The sequence below is a fragment of the Lissotriton helveticus genome, chromosome 3_1 (assembly GCF_964261635.1).
Source record: "Lissotriton helveticus chromosome 3_1, aLisHel1.1, whole genome shotgun sequence".
NCBI lineage: Eukaryota > Metazoa > Chordata > Amphibia > Caudata > Salamandridae > Lissotriton > Lissotriton helveticus.
The window spans coordinates 296,010,439-296,032,542 of record NC_136061.1 but is presented as its reverse complement, the minus strand read 5'-3'; the positions used below and the strand labels follow the sequence as shown (position 1 = coordinate 296,032,542).

At 47.3% G+C, this 22,104-nt stretch overlaps 1 protein-coding gene across 1 annotated transcript in view; it reads left to right on the top strand.

The window, feature by feature from the left end:
• Nucleotides 1-22,104, top strand: part of CLTC (clathrin heavy chain) — a 987,367-nt gene that overhangs the window by 473,159 nt on the left and 492,104 nt on the right. Inside the window, exon 13 of the mRNA XM_078679837.1 lies at nucleotides 4,453-4,633. Coding sequence (XP_078535963.1) covers nucleotides 4,453-4,633 — 181 coding nt within the window. The remainder of the gene's footprint in view (nucleotides 1-4,452; nucleotides 4,634-22,104) is intronic.

The following is a 22,104-nucleotide window of genomic DNA, read 5'->3' as shown; positions in this document are numbered from 1 at the left end:
CCCCTGAAATGTCAGCCTACTTTAAAAGTAGGAATTGCTTGATGGGATAGTCAAGTGCATCCAGATCGGTTACCTTAAAACCAAGCGAGTTCTCCCTGTACCTCCCAGGGCACACTCCACACGAAAGAAGACAGTTTCAATAGCTGCTTGGAAATACTCCACTATCTGATATCTGTGAGGCAGCTATTTGGTCACCTGCAGCCACGTTTAGCAAACACTACTGTATGGATGTTCTTGCTAGACAACAAGTTTTAGCTGCCCAGACTGTCTTATGAACCTTGTTTCAGACACCTGCTCCATCCACACACTAGCCACCGCTTAAACTGACAGCTTTACAGTCGATACAGAGCATGCGTATCTAGAACACATGCGATGGAGTAGGCACCTGGTCCTCTAACCTGCTACTTGCCCGTGGCCTCCAGTTCCAGCTTGTTCCAGCCTGATCCTGTGAAACCGCTGCTGCCCGAGTTTTCCCACCTGGATTTGCCTGATCACCATTCTTCATGCCAACAGAAGGCCCACCCACCCCAGGACCTACTTACCGCAGGCCACATCGCGACTGAGCAGTGGGCACGGCGCACCCAGCATCACAACCGCTGGGCCCCCTCCCAGATACACCATCACCGAGCTCTACACCCTTGACGCCGCAGCAAACACTGCCACCAGGCCGACCCACGCTCCATGGTAGGACCTTACACCTGCAACCACTGCCACTTCACCTGCTACACCACACTCACCAGCCCATTAACAAGCCCCACCCCGAACACACCACAGACACCACCTGAACAAAAACCCCAACTCACATGCACCCTTTTTAACATACGCTTACTATGCAAACACACCACCGAGATTTGGGACTTCACCCTCACACTTGATGTCCTCTTCCTCACTAAGACCTGGCTCAACCCCACTTCCACGCCTGGAATCACAGTACCCGAAGAATACAAGTACACCAACCTCGACCACCTCAACAAGCCTAGTGGAGGGATTGCCATCATACACAGGGAATCCATCCAGTGCACCACCATAAATGGCCATATCACCCCAGCCATGGAAAATCTCAACTTCCAGCTCCAAGCAGACCGCAAAACCACCCTCAGCTACCACCCTCCAGGACCACGTCCAGCCTTCTGCAACTTCATTGCCAACTTAATCACCCCCCTTGCCATAGACTCCAACACCATCACTTTCCTCTGCGAACTCTTCCATCTCGACGACCAGAATGACATCAACCATGCCAACCTCCTCGACAGCTTGAACAACATTGGACTCATCCACGACCCCACATACACTGCAGGCTACATGCTAGACCCCATCTTAACTTTCAACGACCGCATCAGGTACAGCCACACAACGAACTCACCTGGATCAACCACTCCATCGTCCACTAAAACACCAGCTCATGGACCTCCGCCCCCAGCCTGCCCAATGCCCCCCACTGCAGCTGGTGCAAAGTCTCAAAGGACACATGGATCAACAACCTCCTCACCACTCACCCCATCTCCAACAACCTAGGTGAGCACGTCAAACTTCAACAATTAGATTGCCTATGGGCCGACTGTATCGATTCCATCAGCAACACCCAGAGAACATCCACTAAGCTAGCTAACTGGCACACTGTAGCCCTCGGAACCACTCATTGAACCAAAATTGCGGTCCCAGGACACCTGGTTATCCGATAGAAAGACCCCTAGATTTTTTAGACCATCTGTGGTCTGCGACAGATCCATTGGCCAGTGCCAAGCGTCCCCCGCAGTGGCCATTTGATAGATTTGCCAACATTCATATATAGGCCAGAGGTTTTTTTCAAAGATCTGCATATTCTGTCGGATCCTGGGTCCTTATCTATGTGGGTCACTGAGGAAAAATAGGACTTCGTCTGCATAGAAGGCTATGCAGTCGGATATTTCCCTTGTCCCCTCAAAGACCCAGCCCTGAGCGTCTACGCGACCTAGGTGGCTACGGGCTCGATGACTAGAGAAGGGGAGACAAGGGGCAACCCTGTCTTGCGAGTCCAATGGTGAGCAGGGGTTGATGTTACCAGCCACTCTCTGAGGCATTCAAATAAATCGTTAGAGTAACGGAACGTGTGACAGGAAGCACGGACCAATTCAGCCATTTCAAAAGTTTAAAATGATGCATCCAGCTAACAGAGTCGAACACTTTGTATCTAAATCTGCTAACAGCAGAGCAGCCAACCTGCCCAAATGATCAACTGCAGCAATTGCATTGTGAGCCTGTTGAATTTTGTGGCATGTTGCCTGGCGGGGCATAAGCCAGCTTGATCTGGATGGACATATGGGGGCATCAGCATGTTGGTTAGGGCTTTCGCCAGTAGCTTCACCTCGATATTTAGGAGGGATAACGGGTGATATACGAGGACTGATATTCTGGGGGATGACCCTGTTTAAAAAATACAATTTCGGCATGTCTCCAATCGGTGGGCAGGTGAGCCGTCTGAACTGCCGCTTGGACGGTTGACCGGTAGTGTGGTCCAAGTGAGAAATACATGCTTGCCTTAGAAAGTTCCAGTTGGGACTGATTGCCTTCTCAGACTGAAGCTCTGACAGCACAGCCATCAGTTCCTCAATTGTGAGGGAGTCTCCAAGGACCCCTGCGCATTAGTTGACGGGGCCTTCGTTGGCATATCTTCAATGAATATCTCGATCTTTGAGGCGTGTATTGCCCTCCTCTGCGTATATAGGGTCTTGTAGAAATTGGCAACGCTGTTCGCTTACACAGTGATCTGTGAGCACCGCACTATGGACTTCGCACATTGTGGGAAGTTGGGTCGGCATAGTCCTTCATAATTTTTCAACAGTAAATTGAATTGTAAAATATGGTGGCCAGAGAATAAATCGTCCGTATCACTTTAAGTATTGTCGGATTCAAAGGCTCCAGCAGTTGTAAAAATGTCTCGAAGACAAACAGGCACTGCCATAGAGTTGCAGGAATGCTTTAAATGGATTCAGGGGAAGATATGCAAGAATTTTCAATGGAATTGTAGCTAGAAGATTTTTCATAGGTTGAGATATTGTTTTTGTAGGGGTTTGGCATTCAATACCAGGGCTGGGGTGCCTCTAAAGTTAGAGTTTGAAGTGTGATAGTGATTATTGCTAAAGTGAGGAATGAGGTCATGTAGAAAATCATGTGACAAAGTGGCCCCCCTCCCCCTCTCCAAACGTCTTTTCAGGGAAGGTATATGATGGTGAAATGCTTATTCCTTTTTCCACAGCACATTTAGGATTGTAGGAACCTGCAAGTTTTGGAAAAAGATTACCTATATTTTATGCTTGGTAGGAGTCCATTCCAAAATTGCTTAGTGATGTTCAAAAATTATTTTCATACCTAAATGATATGTGCTTTCAGTGACTACCTACTTTTGTGAATCTGTCTGAATTGATTGGTCAGAGTTTAGCTGAAGGTATATGTCCTCATCAAAGACCTTGCACCTCCAGCATTTATGGTCCTTAATGAACCCACAAATAGACAGTTTTCCACCGTCCCAATGCTATAGTCGAAAGTAGAGTGGCTTTCTAATATTGCCTGGGTTGCATCAACATCTTAAGACATCTGTCCTAACTGTGATAGTTTGTATGCGGAGGAAAGACACCCAGGATAATTCACTTGTGTCAAAGCACCAAACTGGACCGCTTAATTTTTATTAAAGGAATCAAGACCATGGGTCTTGTGACACACCTGGCAATTTGAGAAACAATAATATTTTGACATGCCAAAAATAGTGAATCATGTTGAGATCTCTTAGGTCTCTATAGAGATGTCAATACCTAGTAAGATCTCTAGATTTCAGCTTCCCTTCCCTATCAAGTTCTCAAAGGCTCTTGATTGATTGAGTCCTAGATTTCTGTTAGTTTATGTACAATATAACCATTTAGTCTAGGAAAAAAACAAGTAAAGTGAGCTGGGTTGGGGGTGCAGTCTTTCCAAAATATATTTCTCGTTAAGTTCTATTGGATGTTCCTTCCCAAAAATCTTCTGTGACCACTGTGAAGCTCTTCCTGCTTAAAGTGGCAAAAAGAAAACCTGCATTGTAGGAAACCTCAAACAATTGAAAAAGGAGTTGTTCCAATCTGAAATGGAAAAAGCTTAAGAATATTTTTAAATTCCTGAAACCAAGTTATATAGTTGTGGTAGAGACACACTAAGAGTAACTAAGGAGTTTGGGGAATAAAATAAGTCAAACCTAACCTTTTCATCACAAAATAATGCCTTTTGAGTAGATATCAACCCTCTCTTGAGTTTGAATAAGTGACAGGCTCTGGTTAGGTTCTAACAAATGGAATCTAGTAGGTGCAGATGTGCTGTGGTTACTACTGTGATGACTTGCCATGTGTAGTTGAAGGGTATGCCAGACGAATTCTGCTCAGTCTATAATTATTGCACATGCTTTATAAAATATGCTTACAATAGTAATGTCCTTCTTTTTTTCAGTGGTTAGTGAATTATTTTGGTTCCCTCTCTGTTGAAGACTCTCTGGAGTGTTTGCGAGCTATGCTTTCTGCAAATATTCGCCAGAACCTTCAAATCTGCGTCCAGGTGGCTTCAAAATACCATGAGCAGCTCTCTACTCAGTCACTGATCGAACTGTTTGAGTCTTTCAAGAGTTTTGAAGGTAAAGGTTTTTCGTTTGTGTAATCTGGTGTATGCTATGCCTTTGGTGTTCTTTGTGCGATGTCGCTCGTCACTAGAGGAAGTAGTTCCTCCTGAATTGGGAATTCCCAATATTCCTAACACTGCAGTGAACATATTGGATTTGTGGGCCACAACTAACTGTGCCTCCAGTTAAACACAATTACTTCCTGCTGCATTAGTGATCACCTTATCTTGAAGCACTCTGCTTATTCTGCTCAAATACATATTTCGAGAATTATACCACTACCAACCCCCAGAGTTCAGCTGTTTCTCAACCTAGAAAGCTAAAGATGAGTTTGCATCTTTCTCAATCATTGCAGCTTCATTAATCTTCAAAACATTACTATGCTCCGACCAGTCCAACTGGATCCTGAACCAGTTCACACAGATGCTGCCCTGGGAATTAGGTACTTCCTCTTCAGGGTCACTGGCATCTACCCCCAGCAATCTCCCCTTGGTTGATTTTCTGCTTCACTACTGCAGGTCCTTGAAAATAGAGAGTTCTTAATTTGACTTTTTTTCTTAGCCCTTTTTATGCAAGGGGTTGCCTTACCACTGAATAGCCTGTTTTGTTTGCCATTTTTCATGCTTGTACTTCTTCCTTTCGAACATGTTTTTCACAGCAAATTAGAGTTAAGTAAAATGTTACATTTTCTCACATGTCGGCGATTGTGACAATGGCACATTTTATGAAATAATTGTAAGTGGTATATGAGTAAATATTGTTATTCAACTAAGCTAAATGGTTCTTGTGTTGTAAAATTCACTCATCTGAGCTTTTCAAATACAGTTTCATTGGAAAAGAGTTCTTTTTACCATTGTGTAATCATTTTTATAAATGGGGATTCATTATTGGGTACAATTGTTAAGAACTTGGGGGCAAACGAGGAATTTACACATTTTTACACATTTCTTTATATACGTAAAAAGAAAATTATTGTAACAAAGTTTGCATTTGTAACTTTTTTTAAAGCTTTATTTTTAAAGTAATATTTTGACATTCTCCAGAATTGCAATTTTTAATTTTACATAAGTATCTGAATCCAAGGATAACTTACATTCATCCAACCTAAATATTTGCATGCATTTTAGCTACATTTGTTTTGTTGACCGTTGCCATAGAAAATCAGTCAATAGCCAATGTCATGTCGATTCTGCATTGATCCCCTTAAACATTCCCAGCTTTAGAGTTTTGTAGAAAACAGTTATATTTTTGGTATTCAAAGCCAGTTTCCGCCTGCCCAGAAGTACTGTACTTTAGTGTTAGTGTTCTTGGTTCATGAAGGCTTTCAAATGGGGGTTGTTGGCAGTGGAATAGGGGTACTGAGCTCATACTTTCCACAACCATTGTCATCATCGACTATCACCTCCCTTTGCAAAGGCTACCCACCATTTGTTGTGCAGTCAGGGTACTTAATTTATTCACTTCTTTCCTATGTAACTGATCCAAAAGGGTTGCTTTGTCTCGTATTTCGTGCCTCTCCTCCGCACCCCCACTCCCCTCCACCCCATGAGTTGAAATGCGGTTTCCTTCAAGGACCTACTCTGTCACCCTAATTTTTTAACATTTACATGTAATTTCTTACTATTTTGCTACATTCCCTTGCTCTACACAATTTTTTTAAATATGATCCTCCCAAGATGCTAATTCTTTGTGACCCAACGCCCTGCCTCGCACTTGTAGGTTGGTGGATGTCCACAAGCATTTTTTAACTTAATCCATCAGACTGCAGTATTTCTAACTGTTGCCTTATTTTCCTTTCTTGAATGCCATAGAATGGCCACTGCCAATGGACTCGCAGCTCTAACCTGTCAAAGCATTTCAAAACCTTGGTATCATTATGGATGAAAAGCTTACACCAGAAATCCAAGCTGCAGCGAGAACTAACTCCTGCATTTACAATCTTAAACTCCTTCTGCACATTTTAAATTTTTGAGAGTGCCATATCCAAGTGCTTAACACCTTCATTCAATACAGGATAGTGTATTGCAACAGTGTCTACCTGAAAACGTGGGAGAAACCTTGCAACAGTCTTCAGGTAATTCAAAATTTAGCTGCTGGGCATGAAGTAGGAGTTTCTTTCCTACTGCATTTGCTACTAGCTCGGATAATCACTTAGTGTAAAGCTTTAACAATCTTCCATAAAGCATGCTACACCTCTGTTCATGTCATCAAAATGTTGGTACCAAGTCCCACTTTGACTCATTTAGATCCTTAAATCAATCACTTTACATATTCCACTATCTCTGAAAGCCTATTACAAAGATAAAACCTTTTTGTTTACCTTCACCAAGCCCTAGAATACTTTTCTTTCCCTATCTTTAAACCCAACCTCCCCTATCCATCTTTAGGAAATAGCTGAAACCTGACTTTTCAATCAAGAATAGAATTATTACTTTCTTATCATAGCCTAGCTTTATGCCATTTGGCATCAGGAAGCTTTACAATCAGTGTGCTTAATAGGTCCCTGTTAACATAACAAAGACCACAGGAAAGCAGCGGAAAACTGACTATGTCAAGTATATTTCAAAAGCACATTTTCCACACACATTTGATGTGTGTTGACTTACAGTTATTGACCCAGAGGGGCTCCTTGTATCCAGAGAAAGTTTGCTACCCCAGATATTATTCGGGATTATTGAGCCAGCAAACTCTGTGGAGGTGAATAATGCATAGATCACAGCACCGTTTCTTACCTATATAGATGTCAAAGTATTGCAACACCCTATTTTAACAGTCTCATGTGCTCCTCCTCCTCGGGTTCTCCCCTCTTCATCTGATTTCTGCCCCGCCTCCAGTTCACCTGTGGTGCACTAACCGGCGTTAGCCAGCCACAGCTGACTGTGTGTGGCCATATCTGTCCCAGTTGGCTCCTTTTTGGCGGTCAGCTGTGGCAGTCTGCCCCGCTTGAGGAGGGCATACTGGAAGAACTTTTGCGGCAGTGACCATAGTCTGCAGTAGCTTGCCCCTTCATGCATTTCTCACTCCGAGCTCGCAGGTTTTCAAAGGGCAGGCGGGAGGTGATATCAAGTGGTATCGCCATGTTGGAGCATTACCGACTCTGGTAGGATCTAAATTTGAGTGTTTCTATGGTGACACAGCAGAAGGACAACCGAGGAGGTGGAGGGTAAGCTTGCTTCAAGATTTCCTCTGCCAGTGACACTATTTGCAACTTGCAGAGGCTAGACTGTTGTACAGATCACTGAAACATTGGTGCTCCACTTTAAGTAGCTACAGCACTAAAATGGTCACTCACAGTTAAGAACTGTCAAATAAAAAAAGCTCTTATAGAAGCTTGGGGATGAAAAAGAAAGCTGGCGCAAAACTGGTACCCAGAGCTCCTGGACCTTGTTTTAGCATTGCTGTCCTTGAACAAGAGACTTTGATAAACCTTTAGTCTGGCAGCTGAGATTAATTCTCCAGATCTCTTGGGTCTTCTGAACCTTGATCGATGTAAAACGAGAACCGTCCAGGAAGTGGGCATCAAAATATATTTTAAACGTAAGGTAGAGAAGACTCCCACAGGATTCAGCCAACCCCCTGTTCTCTTGATAGACTTCGATCTTTGGCAAGATTTAACACAAAATTTTGGTTTGCCAACGCGACTATCGCCAAAATGAGTTAAATGCACTTTTCAACAAGTTAGACCTTGTTGCTGATGGGAAACTATTATCTGTCAACACAGAAGATACAGCACTAACTGGTGATGTCTGCAGTGCTATTGCCTCGATAATCTGAAATGTTCATCTAAGGAGGCTAAGCCAAATGCATCTCAAGTGGTGATAGCCCTTGTCGGAATCTGGGTTTCTGTTGCAGTACCCCCCACCACCACACACATTTTTGCTAGACTATTGGTGCACATTGACTTGATGTGCCCTGTGTCCCTGCCAGTCAGGTTCCCAGGACATTAGTTCTTTCCCATAACTGTATGTTTTACCCCAATTTGGCACCTCTCTGGCCACATGCAAGTCCCTTGTAAAAGGGACAAAGGGCACTGTGACCAGGGAAGGCCTCTAAGGGCTGCAGCACATATTGTGCCACCCTTAGACGTCCTGCATCGTAACACATACATACTGACGTTGCAGGCTGTGTGTTTTGGTGCAGAGAAAAGTGAAGAGTCGACATGGCACACATACCTGCAACCCACTTCCCTTGGTATAGGTAAGACACTCCTCTAGCTGGGTGTACTATACCACTGGTGAGGTTACAGTTGCACGAGCACTGGACTCCTACAGTGTCCTAGTCCATTCTTAGACATTGTTAGTGCAGTAAAGCCATAAAAGTGTATAAGGTCTGGGAGTTTGTCATTACAAACGCCATAGCACCATAATGGCTTTTACTGAATTCTGTGAAGTTTGGTATCAAACATCTTAGCATAATAAACCCACACTGATGCTAGTTTGGGATTTATTATATAATGCACTCAGAGGGCATCTTAGAGTTGCCCCCTGAAAAACGAGCCTCTGGTGGGTTACCTGACTGGTAAACAGCCTGCCACCACAAGACATGTTTCTGGACCCCTGGGGTGTGAGCCTTCGCTCCCTGAGCCCAGAAGCAAAGCATTTCCTGGGCAGAGGTGTTCACACCTCCCCCAGGTAATGAAGAGCCATCTGTGTCAAGGGAACTTCAAAGGCCTTGCTGCCTTTGTAACACGACCCCCAGCCTCTCCTGCCATCAGGAGCAGGCCCCTTCCTGTCTCACCCCCTTTACAGAGGTAAGACAGACTCGAACAATTAGCACAGCTCAGAAGGTGTGCCCACTCTGCCAATCCTGCCCCTCAGGTGGGGGAGGTGAAGCCCATTCTTCAATGCCCACCATCTTGCAGATGGCAGACATTCTCCAGTCTGGATTAGGGATTGTGTCCACTCCCCTACATGGGGTGAGCACACCAAGGGTGTAGTCACCCTAAGGTTGACCTCGAGATCCCCAAAATACCCCCTAAATACAGAATTTAGGGGGTAGCCCTGAACCTAGAAGAACGAAATAAGACGCTCAACAGAGGAGTCTGCAGAGAATGACTGACTTGCCCTACCTACCTGCCTGTCTGCAGTTTCCAGAGATCCTTCACCAAAAGTCTCCTTGTCCTGCAGCCAGCGACCTCCAGAACCCCTGGGAGGACTGACTACCTTCAACAAAGACCAGATCTCCTGTGAACAGCAGCACTTTTGTTCAAAAGAAACTCCCAAGGCAGACTCTGAGCCTGCGAAGGGCAAAGAAAGCAGACTCCTGGAACCACCACTTTACCCGTCGCCTACAGCCGGCGTTCGAGTGTCCCACCGGTCCCAGCAAGGTCCCGCAGGGCTCCTGAGTCAGAGTCCACTGTGGTTTGACCCCTCCAGGACTCCCTGAGGTTGCCTGCAACCTCTGCGTGAAGACACCCTCTACAAATGTACAAAAACTGAATCACTTACCTTTTCTCTGGGGAAATGTCCCAGCGTGATATCTAGGCTGATTAGAAAAAGTAACTTAAAAAGTAATCTCAAAAGTAATGTACAAAGTAATCTCAAAAGTAACTGTAAAGTAATTTTAACTGTTGACTTACCTGTAAATAAACCAATTGCATCCAACAGCATTCCAATTGTATTACAACTGCAATATAACTGCAAATTTCATTCACCTGCAACAGCCCATGCTTGGCTCTAGAAATAAAATAACTAAATAATACTTTTATACAAGCACATTGGTCTTAGTTCAGTCTTTGAGTGTGTGAAATAATTTCTTGCCTGAGTGTGTACAATAAATGTTTAATATTACCCTATGATAAAGCCTTACTGCTTGCCCACACTACCACAAATTAAGAGCAAGGTATTATCTACTTTTACCTCTGCCTACCTTTGGGGTTCCACTGGACCTTACTTTGGTTTACTATATACAGAGATCGCTTCCTACACCCCTCAAAGGGCTTGAGGAGCATTATACAAGAGCCCCAAGAGTTCCACCATAGTCCAATAGTTAAAGCTTTTATGACAGTCGCGATTAAGGATTACTGCATGCCATTATGGGGAAAAAGTGATTGAAGGCATGGTTGCAGGTCTTAAGGATCATTCATGTGCCTCTGCTACTTTTTTGACCAGACTCCATATCAAATTTGCCACATGTATCGATGCGCTGAGACTTTTGAAACTAGTACAAACAAAATTGTCTCTGAAGATGACCCTGCTTCTCAAGTACCTCCACTGTGCAAACATCATTTGGTGCCAATTACTTGGTGGAGATCTGTGGAACAGGCCATTTCTTCTATTGGGCAAGTGGCCATGCCGCACAATTAGCAGGAATATGGATCACACTCACCATTTTAGTGAATGGTATTCAGAGAGGGAATAACTAAAGTGGGGTATTATTTTAAAGGTTCAAGCTTGAAGAACCTATAGACAAAAATAGATGCTTCCTATATTGCTGAGGAGGATATGATAATAACACCACGGACGTCTCCATTTAAAGGTGAATCGGGTACCTTGGACACACACAAGAACCTCATGAGACCCGTTAAATAAGTACCTGACCTAGGAACGTTGATGGCGCCATGCTGTACGGTTCCCACTAGAAAAGATAGGACTGCTTATTAGGCGAACAGGTCGTCAGCATGCGGTGACTGAGCCCATCTACACCATCACAGACTGTTTGCCCAGTTCCTAACTAGCTCACAGTGCCATACCTGCATCTGAAAGAGACACGTTAGTGATAGATTCCTTAACTTAGAATAGATTCCTTACCTTAGAATATCCCCAGGCGTCAGACCGCGCGCCGGCAGGCGTCGTCCGTGGCTCCGCGTCCGTCGTCTGCCTCGTTAGCTCCGGAATGACGTCATTGGTGTACTTAAACGACGCCCTCGCGCGCTGACGTCAGTTCTTCTTTTTTCCGCACCAGCTAGCGCAGATCCGGAGAAGCTCTACCCCTTAGTCACTTTTTGACTAAACTTTTTGATAGTCTTTCTCGAGTCTCTCGACTCCTACGGTGCCGGTAGGGATTCCCGGTTTCAAACCTTGCTCCAGGTGCGACGGACTGATGTCGGTTACCGACCCCCCATCGCCGGTGTCTTCAGTGTCTAGGCCTCAAACACGACGACCTCACCTGCCCCGACTGCCGGGCCCTGACGTCGAAGGCTAGGCGGGAGTGGTCCCACAAGCGACTGGAGCTCTGGCAGTCGGCCCCGTGCCGTTCCAGGTCCCGGTCCCACAGGAGGTCGAAGGACCGGTCACGGGGTCGGAGTCCTCGTAGCTCTGGGAGTCTGCATCGGTCGTCGGGATCTTTCTCAGGTAAGAGGCATGAGAGGTCGGAGCGACGTCATCGTTCCTCCGATGCTCGCACGACGCGGCCGGGGGTTCGGGTGACACCACCCACGCGGTTCCGACTGAGTCGCAGGTGCCGCATCCTGCCCCACACCTGCAGGTCCCTGGGCACAATGCAATGCCGGAGGAGGTTGAGCGGTACCTCATGGCCATGAGGTCCCTCCCTCCTCAGCCGGGTTCCGTGGTGCCTTCGGGCCCAACGGTCCTGGCTGGAGACCCTGGCGGGTCGGCCCCTACGCCGTCGGGTGTCTCGGCCCCGGTGCCGCCGGCGACTTCGGTCCCGGCACCACAGGCCCTCACTGAATCCACATCCGGATCCGGGTCGTCGCCGGTCGACCTAACGACCTCACCGGCGCCGGCCCAGCGGGTGTCACCCCCGGCGCCGCCTGTCGGCGCCGTCCCCAATCCTCCCCTCGATTCGGTTCTGGTGCCGGAGCGGCACCGCTGGGCGCTGCTCTCGACGTCGTTTGGAGATTTCTTTTTTTTAATTTAATTTTTGGAACTTTTTGAGGCAAGTTATAAACAAATCCGACATGTCCCCCCCTCCCCCCCCCACCCCCACCCACCAGTTGCATAGCACATCAGTATGGCGTCAGACACCTATCCGCACAATTTCCAATATTTACACAGCCATTTAGCCACACAACCCTGTGAGTGGGGCAGGCGGCGTTAAAAGTACGTAGTTATGCACACACACGCAGATCAGACCATGCAAAGAGGCAGCAGTATCGCGACTCGTGACCCAGGCACGCAGATCAGGAGATCACTCAATGTCCAATGTGCTTCAGGCGCCGCACCCCTTCCACCTAGGTCTCCCGTGGTTCAGCATCCAGGTCATTTTCTGCACTAGTTGCCAAATAGGTTTGGTAAAGCCCCCAGAAGTTCTTGGGTCTGCTGGTAGGGGAGAGGAGTTCACTAAAAATTTTAGACTGTGTGCAGCAATACAGCATGTCATGTGCCCATCTTTTAGGTGTTGGCTGCGGTCCTCTCATCCAGCAGCATGCCACTACTCTGCGCGCAATTAAGAACCCCATGTCATCCAGCCTGCGGACTGCTCTCGGCAACTTTTTGGTGTACCCTATCAGAGCTATCATAGGGTCCGGGGGAATGACAACCTTTGTAATGGTGCGGAGTTCAGCGAAAATCTTGACCCAAAAGTCATGTATCCCCGGGCATTGCCACGCAAGGTGTAGGAAATCAGCGTTAGGCGAATGACACTTCTCGCATTCCGCTGTGGTGCAAAGACCATACCTGGAAAGCCTAGCCGGTGTATAATATATCCGATTCAGGAATTTAAAGTGGACCAGCCTGTGCCGTCCATTCAGGGAGATCTTCCTAGTATCTACCTAGTGTCATCGTCCAGCACCACTTGCAAATCTAACTGCCAAGCCAGTCGCGCTTTGGTGTATATGTTTTCCCTATGGGACTGTGACAGGGTGTACAAATGAGATAGCAATTTCTGTGAGGTTGTGACCTTAATGACATGCGTGAGTTCTTTCACCTCCGGTGGTTCCGCCATATCCCCCTCCCCCTCCCCCAAAAGATCAGAAAGAGCGTGGCGTACCCTAAAGTATTGGAATCTCGTCAGTGGCGACGGTGCACCCGAACCAACCATCACTTGTTCCCAAGTTTTGACCACCCCGTCCCCGGACAGATCTCCTGCCGTCTCAATCCCGAGCTTCCGCATAGCATCTAGTACCCCCTTCTCGCGTAGTGGAGGCAGCCACTGGGTCCAGTCAATGGGCATAATAGGGGAATACAGCAATGCGCCCTTTTGCCTCTGAAGTAGATTGCTCCACGCATGATTCGTGGCCGCTAGCGAATCTAGGGTTCCCGTGCGACTATCAATAAGTTCAAAAATCGTATGCAGGAGGGAGAGCGGTCGGGCAAACGGAGTTTCCATTTTCACGTGTGGTATGTCTCTGCACCTGTGTACCCAAGTGTGAAGATGAGCGGCTTGCGCCACTCTGTAATATAGTTCCAGGTCCGGCGCGCCTAGACCTCCCATATTGTATGGTAGTGTGAGGAGCGACCATTTCGCCCTGGGTTGTCCGCCCGCCCACGCAAGCCTCGTCCGCTCCTGTTGTAGCCTTTGAAAGAACGTCTTGGGGAACACCATCGGGATGGACATGAATAAGAATCTGGGGAGCACAACCATTTTCATGATTGCAATCCGCCCCATAAGAGAGAGCGGAAGTTTGCACCAGGCGGTCACGTCATCCTCCAGCCTGCTGAAGGCAGTACCATAATTGGCTCTAAATAAGATCTCCGGGTCCGTATGCAGTTGAACCCCCAGGTACCTAACCGTGTCCGTGGTCCAGGTGAGCGGGTATTCCATGGTCGTAGGTAGTGTGATAGGTGTCAGAGGGAATGCCAGTGACTTCGACCAGTTTACTCGCAGACCTGATAGTGCGCCCAAGCGGACTACTTCCCTCAGGACCGATGACTAGTTATTGTCTGGGTCTCTGACATATAGCAGTGTGTCGTCCGCATACATCGAGACCACTATCTTGTAGTTCGGGAAACATATGCCTTCATTACCATGGTATTCCCGGAGGGCGCAAGCCATGGGCTCAGCCACCAGTGCATACAGCAGGGGCAATAGGGGGCACCCCTGCCTGGTGCCTCTAGTGATCGGGAAAGAGTCTGTCACCAAATCGTTAATTCTGATTCTAGCGCGTGGCCGATGATACAGAGCTCCTATCATTTGTAGAAAAGGCTGTCCCAGACCCATGCGCTGCAGCACCTTTCTCATGAACATCCATTCCACTGAGTCGAAGGCCTTCTCCATGTCAAAGAAGACTGCTAGCGCTTTTCTGTCTTGTCGGGTATGTTGTATCGTGCCTAAGACAGTTCGGATATTATACGTCCGGTTCCTGCTTGGAATGAAGCCAGCCGAGTGGCTAGGACCTTAGCGAATAGCTTTGCGTCCACATTCAGCAGTGACAGAGGTCGGTATGAACTACAGTCCTCCCTTGGCTTGCCAGGTTGAGGGATCGTCACTAGAAGCGCCTCTCATCGATTCCGGCATTTTGCCCTCAACACAAATGTCGTCAAAGAGAGCCGACAGATGTGGAATCAGCTGTTCTTTAAAGGCTTTATAGAAGCCTGCTGTCAGGCCATCCGCTCCCGGAGCGCTACCAGACTTCATGTTCGTCAGAGCTGCGGATATTTCATCTTTGTTCGAAGCATGTGAGCTGCTGAATTCATATCTGTGCATAGATCGCCGCCTAGTGTTGGGTACGGATGATTGCACATTATTGTCCTGGAAGAGTCTTCGAAGTATCACGAGATAGGTGGCTCCTCCCTTGGACTACAGTGCGCATGGGCATCCTCTCCATCCTGATATTGTTTGTCTCCGCCATTGGATTCGGATGTATTTTCCTACTCTCCAAGTTCGGAATCAAGAAAAACTTTTCTAAGGGCCAAAAGGCCTTCGGATCCGTCGGTATTATTCAGCGATCGGTGTCGATACACTCTTCCAACTTTGTTGCACTCCGGTCGTCGAATCGGGCCGTGAGGCCTTCTCGACACCACGTGGACCGACCGTCGATGGAACGAAGTCCATTCAAGTACTGCCATCAGTGCAACTCGAAGTTCCCGCACACAGACAAGCATCCAGTGTGCAACAAATGCCTATCTCCAGATCACAATGAAGATAGTTGCCTAGCCTGCGCCCAGTTCAGATCGAAAAAGACTATTCGGAATTGACGGGCGGCGAGGCAAGAAATGCAACGGTCGGCACCAGAGCCCGATAACATCTTTGATGACGAAGAAGAGCTAGTGAGCGCCGAGGACTCGGATCAAGGCGACAGACAATACTCTGAGCCCGACTCCGATTATTACCCCGAGGAGGGAGAACTGATCGTCGATCTCGAGGCCTATGACCAGGACATCGTAGCAGTTGAAGACGACTCCGATGACGACATTGTGCGAACCGTGAGTACACCGCCCCATATAGACGCTACACCTCTATCAGAGACTCAGGTCAAGGCATCGCCAGCAGGCCTTAGCTGAGATCAACCTCCTCGTTCTACAGCCCCGCTATACCGCCCGGCTAAGAACATTTCAACAGAGACCTCTTAGACACATCCCAAAACATCGGTTCCATCGAAACCGAAACTGATCGACAATACCGTCTTCGGACCAAATTACGTCGAACCGAAAGTGTCGACGCCAAAGGGCGTCGAACCGAAAGTGTCGACGCCGAAGGGCGTCGAACCGAAGGCCGTAACACTACAACCTTCGAAAACGAAGACCGTCGAGTCGACATCGAAGAGCAAAGCAGTCAAGTCGAGCTCAAAGTCAAAGGCCGTCGAGTCAACCTCAAAGCCGAAACACGTCGATTCGACGCCAAAACAAAAGCACGTCGAGTCGACCCCCAAGAAGCACGTCAATTCGAGCAAAACAGCCTCAGGTATCGACAAGGGGAAGAAACTGGTCGACGACAGGACAAGGCCTACGCCAAAAACTACTGTTGACCCAAAAACGAAACTGAAGGTGGACGACAAGAAAACGGTCGAGCCGAAGCCCATCGAAGCGAAACAGCAGGCTCCAAAATAACATAAAGACACTGTCGAACCGACAAAACCGCTCGGTCCGAAACAGGTTGTGAAGCCAGCCAAGGACGTTCAACCAACAAAACCTGTTGAAAAACGGCCAAAACCAATCCAACCGCCAAAACCAGTCGATAGCATAAAAAGCCTCGACCCAAAACCACAAAGACCAAAGGTCACAATGCAAAAACCAAAGACTGTGGAAGAGGAACTTCTTCACCCAGATCCCTCCACAGAAGACCAGTCAAAGAAATACATTGACCCACAAACTGGAAAGGTGTCTGTCTACACCAAAAAGAAAAGACCTCTACCAACTGAAGATCTTTCGAGGATCCCCTTAAAGAAAAAAAGGGACTGTGCTACCTCTCCCATTTTCTTTGAACCTATCACTCCTGCTATGCCTACTACTCCTTATACCCCAACATCACCAGCACGCTCTGACTACACCCCAGATGAAGATCAGGACACGGATGTAGGGTTTGACTATCCACAAAACCCTCTGCAGGAGCCAAACACACAGCCATGGGGTGGAGGAGGGGAACCAGACACTGAAGAGACTCTGCCCATTACAGACCCTGCAGTATACCCTACTAAACCATAACCCACAGAGGATACAGTAGCATTCAATTCACTACTGGATAGAGCAGTAACCTACCACAATGTAGAGATGCACTCTGATGCTGTTGAGGAAGACTTCCTCTTTGATACACTAACAACATCTGAGAGACACGTTAAAACACTCCCAATGTTAAAAGGGGTATTAAAACATGCAAGTGACATTTTTAAAGACACTGCTAGGGCACGGGTCATAAACCCAAGAATTGAAAAAAAATACAGGGCTGCACCTACAGATCCCACATACATCAAAGGGCAGCTACCCCTAGATTCCTTGGTTGTATCCATCGCACGTAAGCGTGCAAACTCAGACTACTGGTGAGGCTGCACCACCAGACAAGGAGTCTAAAAATATTTGAAGCATCAGGCAAAAGAGTAGCGGCTCAGGCAGCAAACTCCTGGAGGATAGCCAATACACAGGCCTTGCTAGCCAGATATGATAGGGCGCACTACGACTGGTTGGAAGAAATTCTCCAACACTTACCTGATCCATACAAACAGCAGGCAGATGAACTCCTACAGGAGGGAAAGCTCATCAGCAATGCATCCATTGAATGTGCCCTGGACGCGGCAGACACAGCTGCCAGGTCCATCAATACAAGCGTACTACTAAGGCGCCACGCATGGCTTCGTATATCGGGCTTTAAGAATGAAGTACAATCTACAATTCTTAATCAGCCAATTAACCCAGACTTTTTATTTGGTCCAGCTGTTGATTCTATCCTGGACAAAATGAAAAAGGATGCGGACACTGCAAAGTCTATGGGAGCTCTGCAGTCCCAACAACACCGGGGCTCCTTTCGTCGCTCCACTTATAGAGGAGGAGCACGAGGAACTTCACAGCAGTCCTCCAACTACAAAACTAATACACAGGGTTGGTTACAGAGGAAACAATACCAAAGGAAGAGGTCGTGGAGGCAATGCCAATAGATCCTCCACTAACACAAAGCAGTGACTTCTTCACACTACCCCCAGACCACATAACACCAGTCGGGGGAAGAATACAACAATTTCTGCATGTCTGGTTCAATATCACCACAGACAAGTGGGTCAGGCAAATTATCCAACATGGCTATTGCCTAGAACTCACCTCAACACACCCAACATCCCACCCGTGCACCGTCCCATGTCACAGGAACATAGAACGCTCCTTCAGCAAGTGGTCATCAGTATGCTGCAAAAGGGGGCCATAGAACCAGTCCCACTGCAACACCAGGGAACAGGAGTATACTCCCTATACTTCCTTATTCCAAAAAAGGACGGGTCCCTCAGGCCAATATTGGACCTCAGGCCCCTCAACCTGTATATTCTGTCAGAGCATTTTCACATGCTCACTGCTTCGTCAGGGAGACTTCATAGCGACCTTAGACCTCAAGGACGCATACTTTCATATACCAATACACCCTGCTCACAGAAAGTACTTGAGGTTCACCATTCAAGGGCAACACTACCAGTTCAAGGTCCTGCCATTTGGGGTGACAACAGCTCCAAGAGTGTTCACCAAATGTCTAGCTACAGTGGCAGCACATCTCAGAAGGCAAAACATCCATGTATACCCTTATCTGGACGACTGGCTGATACAGGCGCCAACAGCCCAGCAGTGTGCCAACAACATGTCAAAGACCATACATCTACTGCACAGTTTAGGATTCTCACTAAACTACCCAAAGTCACATCTACAACCCTCCCACGTACAACAGTACCTAGGAGCAACGATAGATACACTGTCAGCAAAAGCATATCCCAACACTGCACGGGTCCAGGGAATGCAAACGCTAATACAAAAAATCAGACCTCAACACTCACTACCAGCTCGAGTGTTTATGCAACTAATAGGCATGATGGCCTTGTGCATATTCATAGTCCCTCACGCCAGACTACATATGCGTCCACTACAAGAATGCCTAGCAAGGCAGTGGAACCAGGCTCACGGGCAATTAAAAGACCGAGTGTTGGTGACCAGTCGGGCATACAACTCTCTGCATTGGTGGAATCCACAAAACCTTTGCAAAGGACGACTGTTCCAAGAGCCTGTCCCACAAATAGTTCTAACAGCGGACGCATCCCTACTGGAATGGGGAGCCCATGTCCTACACTACAGAGTACAGGGACTCTGGACTGTACAGCAAAAGAAAATGCATATCAACCTTCTAGAGTTGATGGCCATCTTTCTAGCCCTCAAGCTTTCGTGACACACTTGCGCAACAAAGCTGTGTTGATCCGGACGGACAACATGACAAAAACAGGGGGGGGACACTCGCCACAGCTGTCGCACCTAGCTCAAGCAATGTGGAAATGGGCCATTCAGAGGAACATCTTTCTCATGGCAGAACACCTCCCAGGCAAGGACAACCAGGTTGCCGACCTGCTAAGCAGGCACAGCCAACAGATGCACGAATGGGAAATTCACCCCAAAGTGTGCTTCAACCATTCTTCCGGAGGTGGGGACACCCGGAAATAGATCTGTTTGCCACAAGCGAAAACGCAAAATGCCAATACTTTGCCGCCAGGTTCCCACATCCGCAGTCGCAGGGCAATGCGATATGGATGAACTGGTCAGGCAAATTTGCGTACGCTTTTCCCCCAGCTCCATTAATACCGCTGGTGGCACGCAAACTGCGCCAACATTCCCTGACGCTAATACTAGTTGCTCCCATGTGGGCGAGGCAACCATGGTACACAACGTTCCTAAAACTATCAGTCGTGCCTCATCAAAGACTGCGACTTAGACCCAGTCTTCTAACTCGGAGCCATGGCGAAATCCAACACCCAAATCCGCAACAACTGAACCTAGCAATCTGGCTCCTGAAATCCTAGAATTTGGATACCTCAACTTGCCTCCAGACTGCATGAATATTATCAAAGAGGCAAGGAAGCCCACTACCAGAGCATGCTATGCAGCAAAGTGGAAACGCTTCGGCATTTACTGTAACAACAATGACATTAACCCACTTGATGCTTCCACTCAAAACATCATCTACTACCTATTGCACCTCCAACGGTGCAATTTAGCCTTTTCTTCCATCAGAATACACCTAGCTGCGTTAGCAGCATATCTGCAAAACAGGCAACACCTTTCACTAATTAGGGTGCCAGCAGTTAAAGCGTTTATGGAAGGACTTAAGCGCGTAATTCCTCCAAGACACCCACCTTCACCAGCCTGGAATCTAAACGTTGTCTTAACCAGGCTAATGGGACCACCTTTTGAACCACTACACTCATGTGAAATACAATTTCTTACTTGGAAAGTGGCTTTCCTTATTGCCATTACTTCGCTTCGAAGAGTTAGTGAGCTGCAAGCCCTAACTATTCAAGAGCCATTCATTCAAGTACATGCAAATAGAGTAGTTCTTAGAACAAACCCTAAATTCATGCCAAAGGTGGTATCTCATTTCCATATAAATCAAACTATAGACCTGCCAGTGTTCTTTCAGAACCCACAAACAGTAGCTGAAAGGGCCTTGCATACCCTAGATGTCAAAAGAGCTCTGCCATATTACATAGACAGAATTAAACATTTTCGGAAGACAAAACAATTGTTTGATGCCTTCTCCCCACAACACAAGGGTAATCCTATTTCAAAATCAGGTATAGCCAGATGGATAGTTAAGTGCATCCAAATATGTTATTTGAAGGCAAAACGCACCTTAACAGTTCCCCCTAGGGCGCATTCCACATGCAAGCTAGGGGCATCCATGGCTTTCCTAGGAAATATTCCTTTACACGAAATTTGCAGAGCAGCCACTTGGGTCAACCACACATACATTTACAAAACACTACTGTGTAGATGTACACTCAAAACAGCAAGCTGCTGTAGGACAGGCTGTTCTCAAAACTCTTTTCCAGACTGCTGCAGCTGACACAGGTAGCCACCGCTAAGGGAGATACTGCTATACATTCTATACACAGATATGAATTCAGCAGCCCACATGCCTCGAACGGAATATGCTACTTACCAGTATGCATCTGTTCTTGGCATGTAGGGCTGCTAACATTCATATCGCCCACCCGCCTCCCCAGTGCCTGTCGCAGCTGTAGCATTCACTCTTTGCATGGACATCTTACTGTACTATACTCCATCTCTGCCACAATGGCGAAAAAGAATCTGAGGATGGAGAGGATGCCCATGCGCACTGTAGTCCAAGGGAGGAGCCACCTATCTCGTGATACTTCGAAGACTCTTCCAGGACAACAATGTGCAATCATCCGGACCCAACACTAGGTGGCGATCTATGCACAGATATGAATGTCAGCAGCCCTACATGCCAAGAACAGATGCATACTGGTAAGTAGCATATTCCTTCTATTGGGAGCATGAGAAATTCCCTATAAGAGTTTGATAACGTGGGGAGGTCTATGTGTCCAAGATAATCCTCAATGTCCTCTTATAGGTCCCCCCCCGCGTCATGTAGAGGGCCGTATAGTAAGTTTTAAACTTGTTTGCTATATCAACTGAGTCAGTGAGGGCCTCGCCCATGGCTGATTTTACCTCTGTAATTTGTTGGCGTTTTCTCCCGCCCCCAATTACCCTGGCCAGCAGCGCACCAGGTCTGTTGCGTTCTCCATACACTCTAGCTGTGGCATACTTTCCCATGTGTTTGACTTCTCTGTCTGCTTCGTCATGGTATTCTTCGAGTAAAATTTTTATTTCTTCGCTCACCTCACTATCAGTATGTTCTCTCTGTCTCCTTTCCAGGGCTTCTAGCTGTTTCTCAAGGTCTGCTAGTCGCGCACGAATAGCCCTCAGTACGCCCGAGTGCTTGGACATCGCAACCCCTCGAATATATACTTTGAAGGCCTCCCAGACTGTCTGAAAGCTCTCAACCAAGCCTATATTAGTGTAAAAGAATACGTCTATGGCCTCAGCTAGCTTACCCCTGAACACCGGATCTAGTAGCGAGTATGGCGGAAATCGCCAAGTTAAGGGCGGGATAGCATTGCCTTGGGTCTCCATCTCCAAGAGCACGGGTGAGTGGTCCGAGGGCGTCCT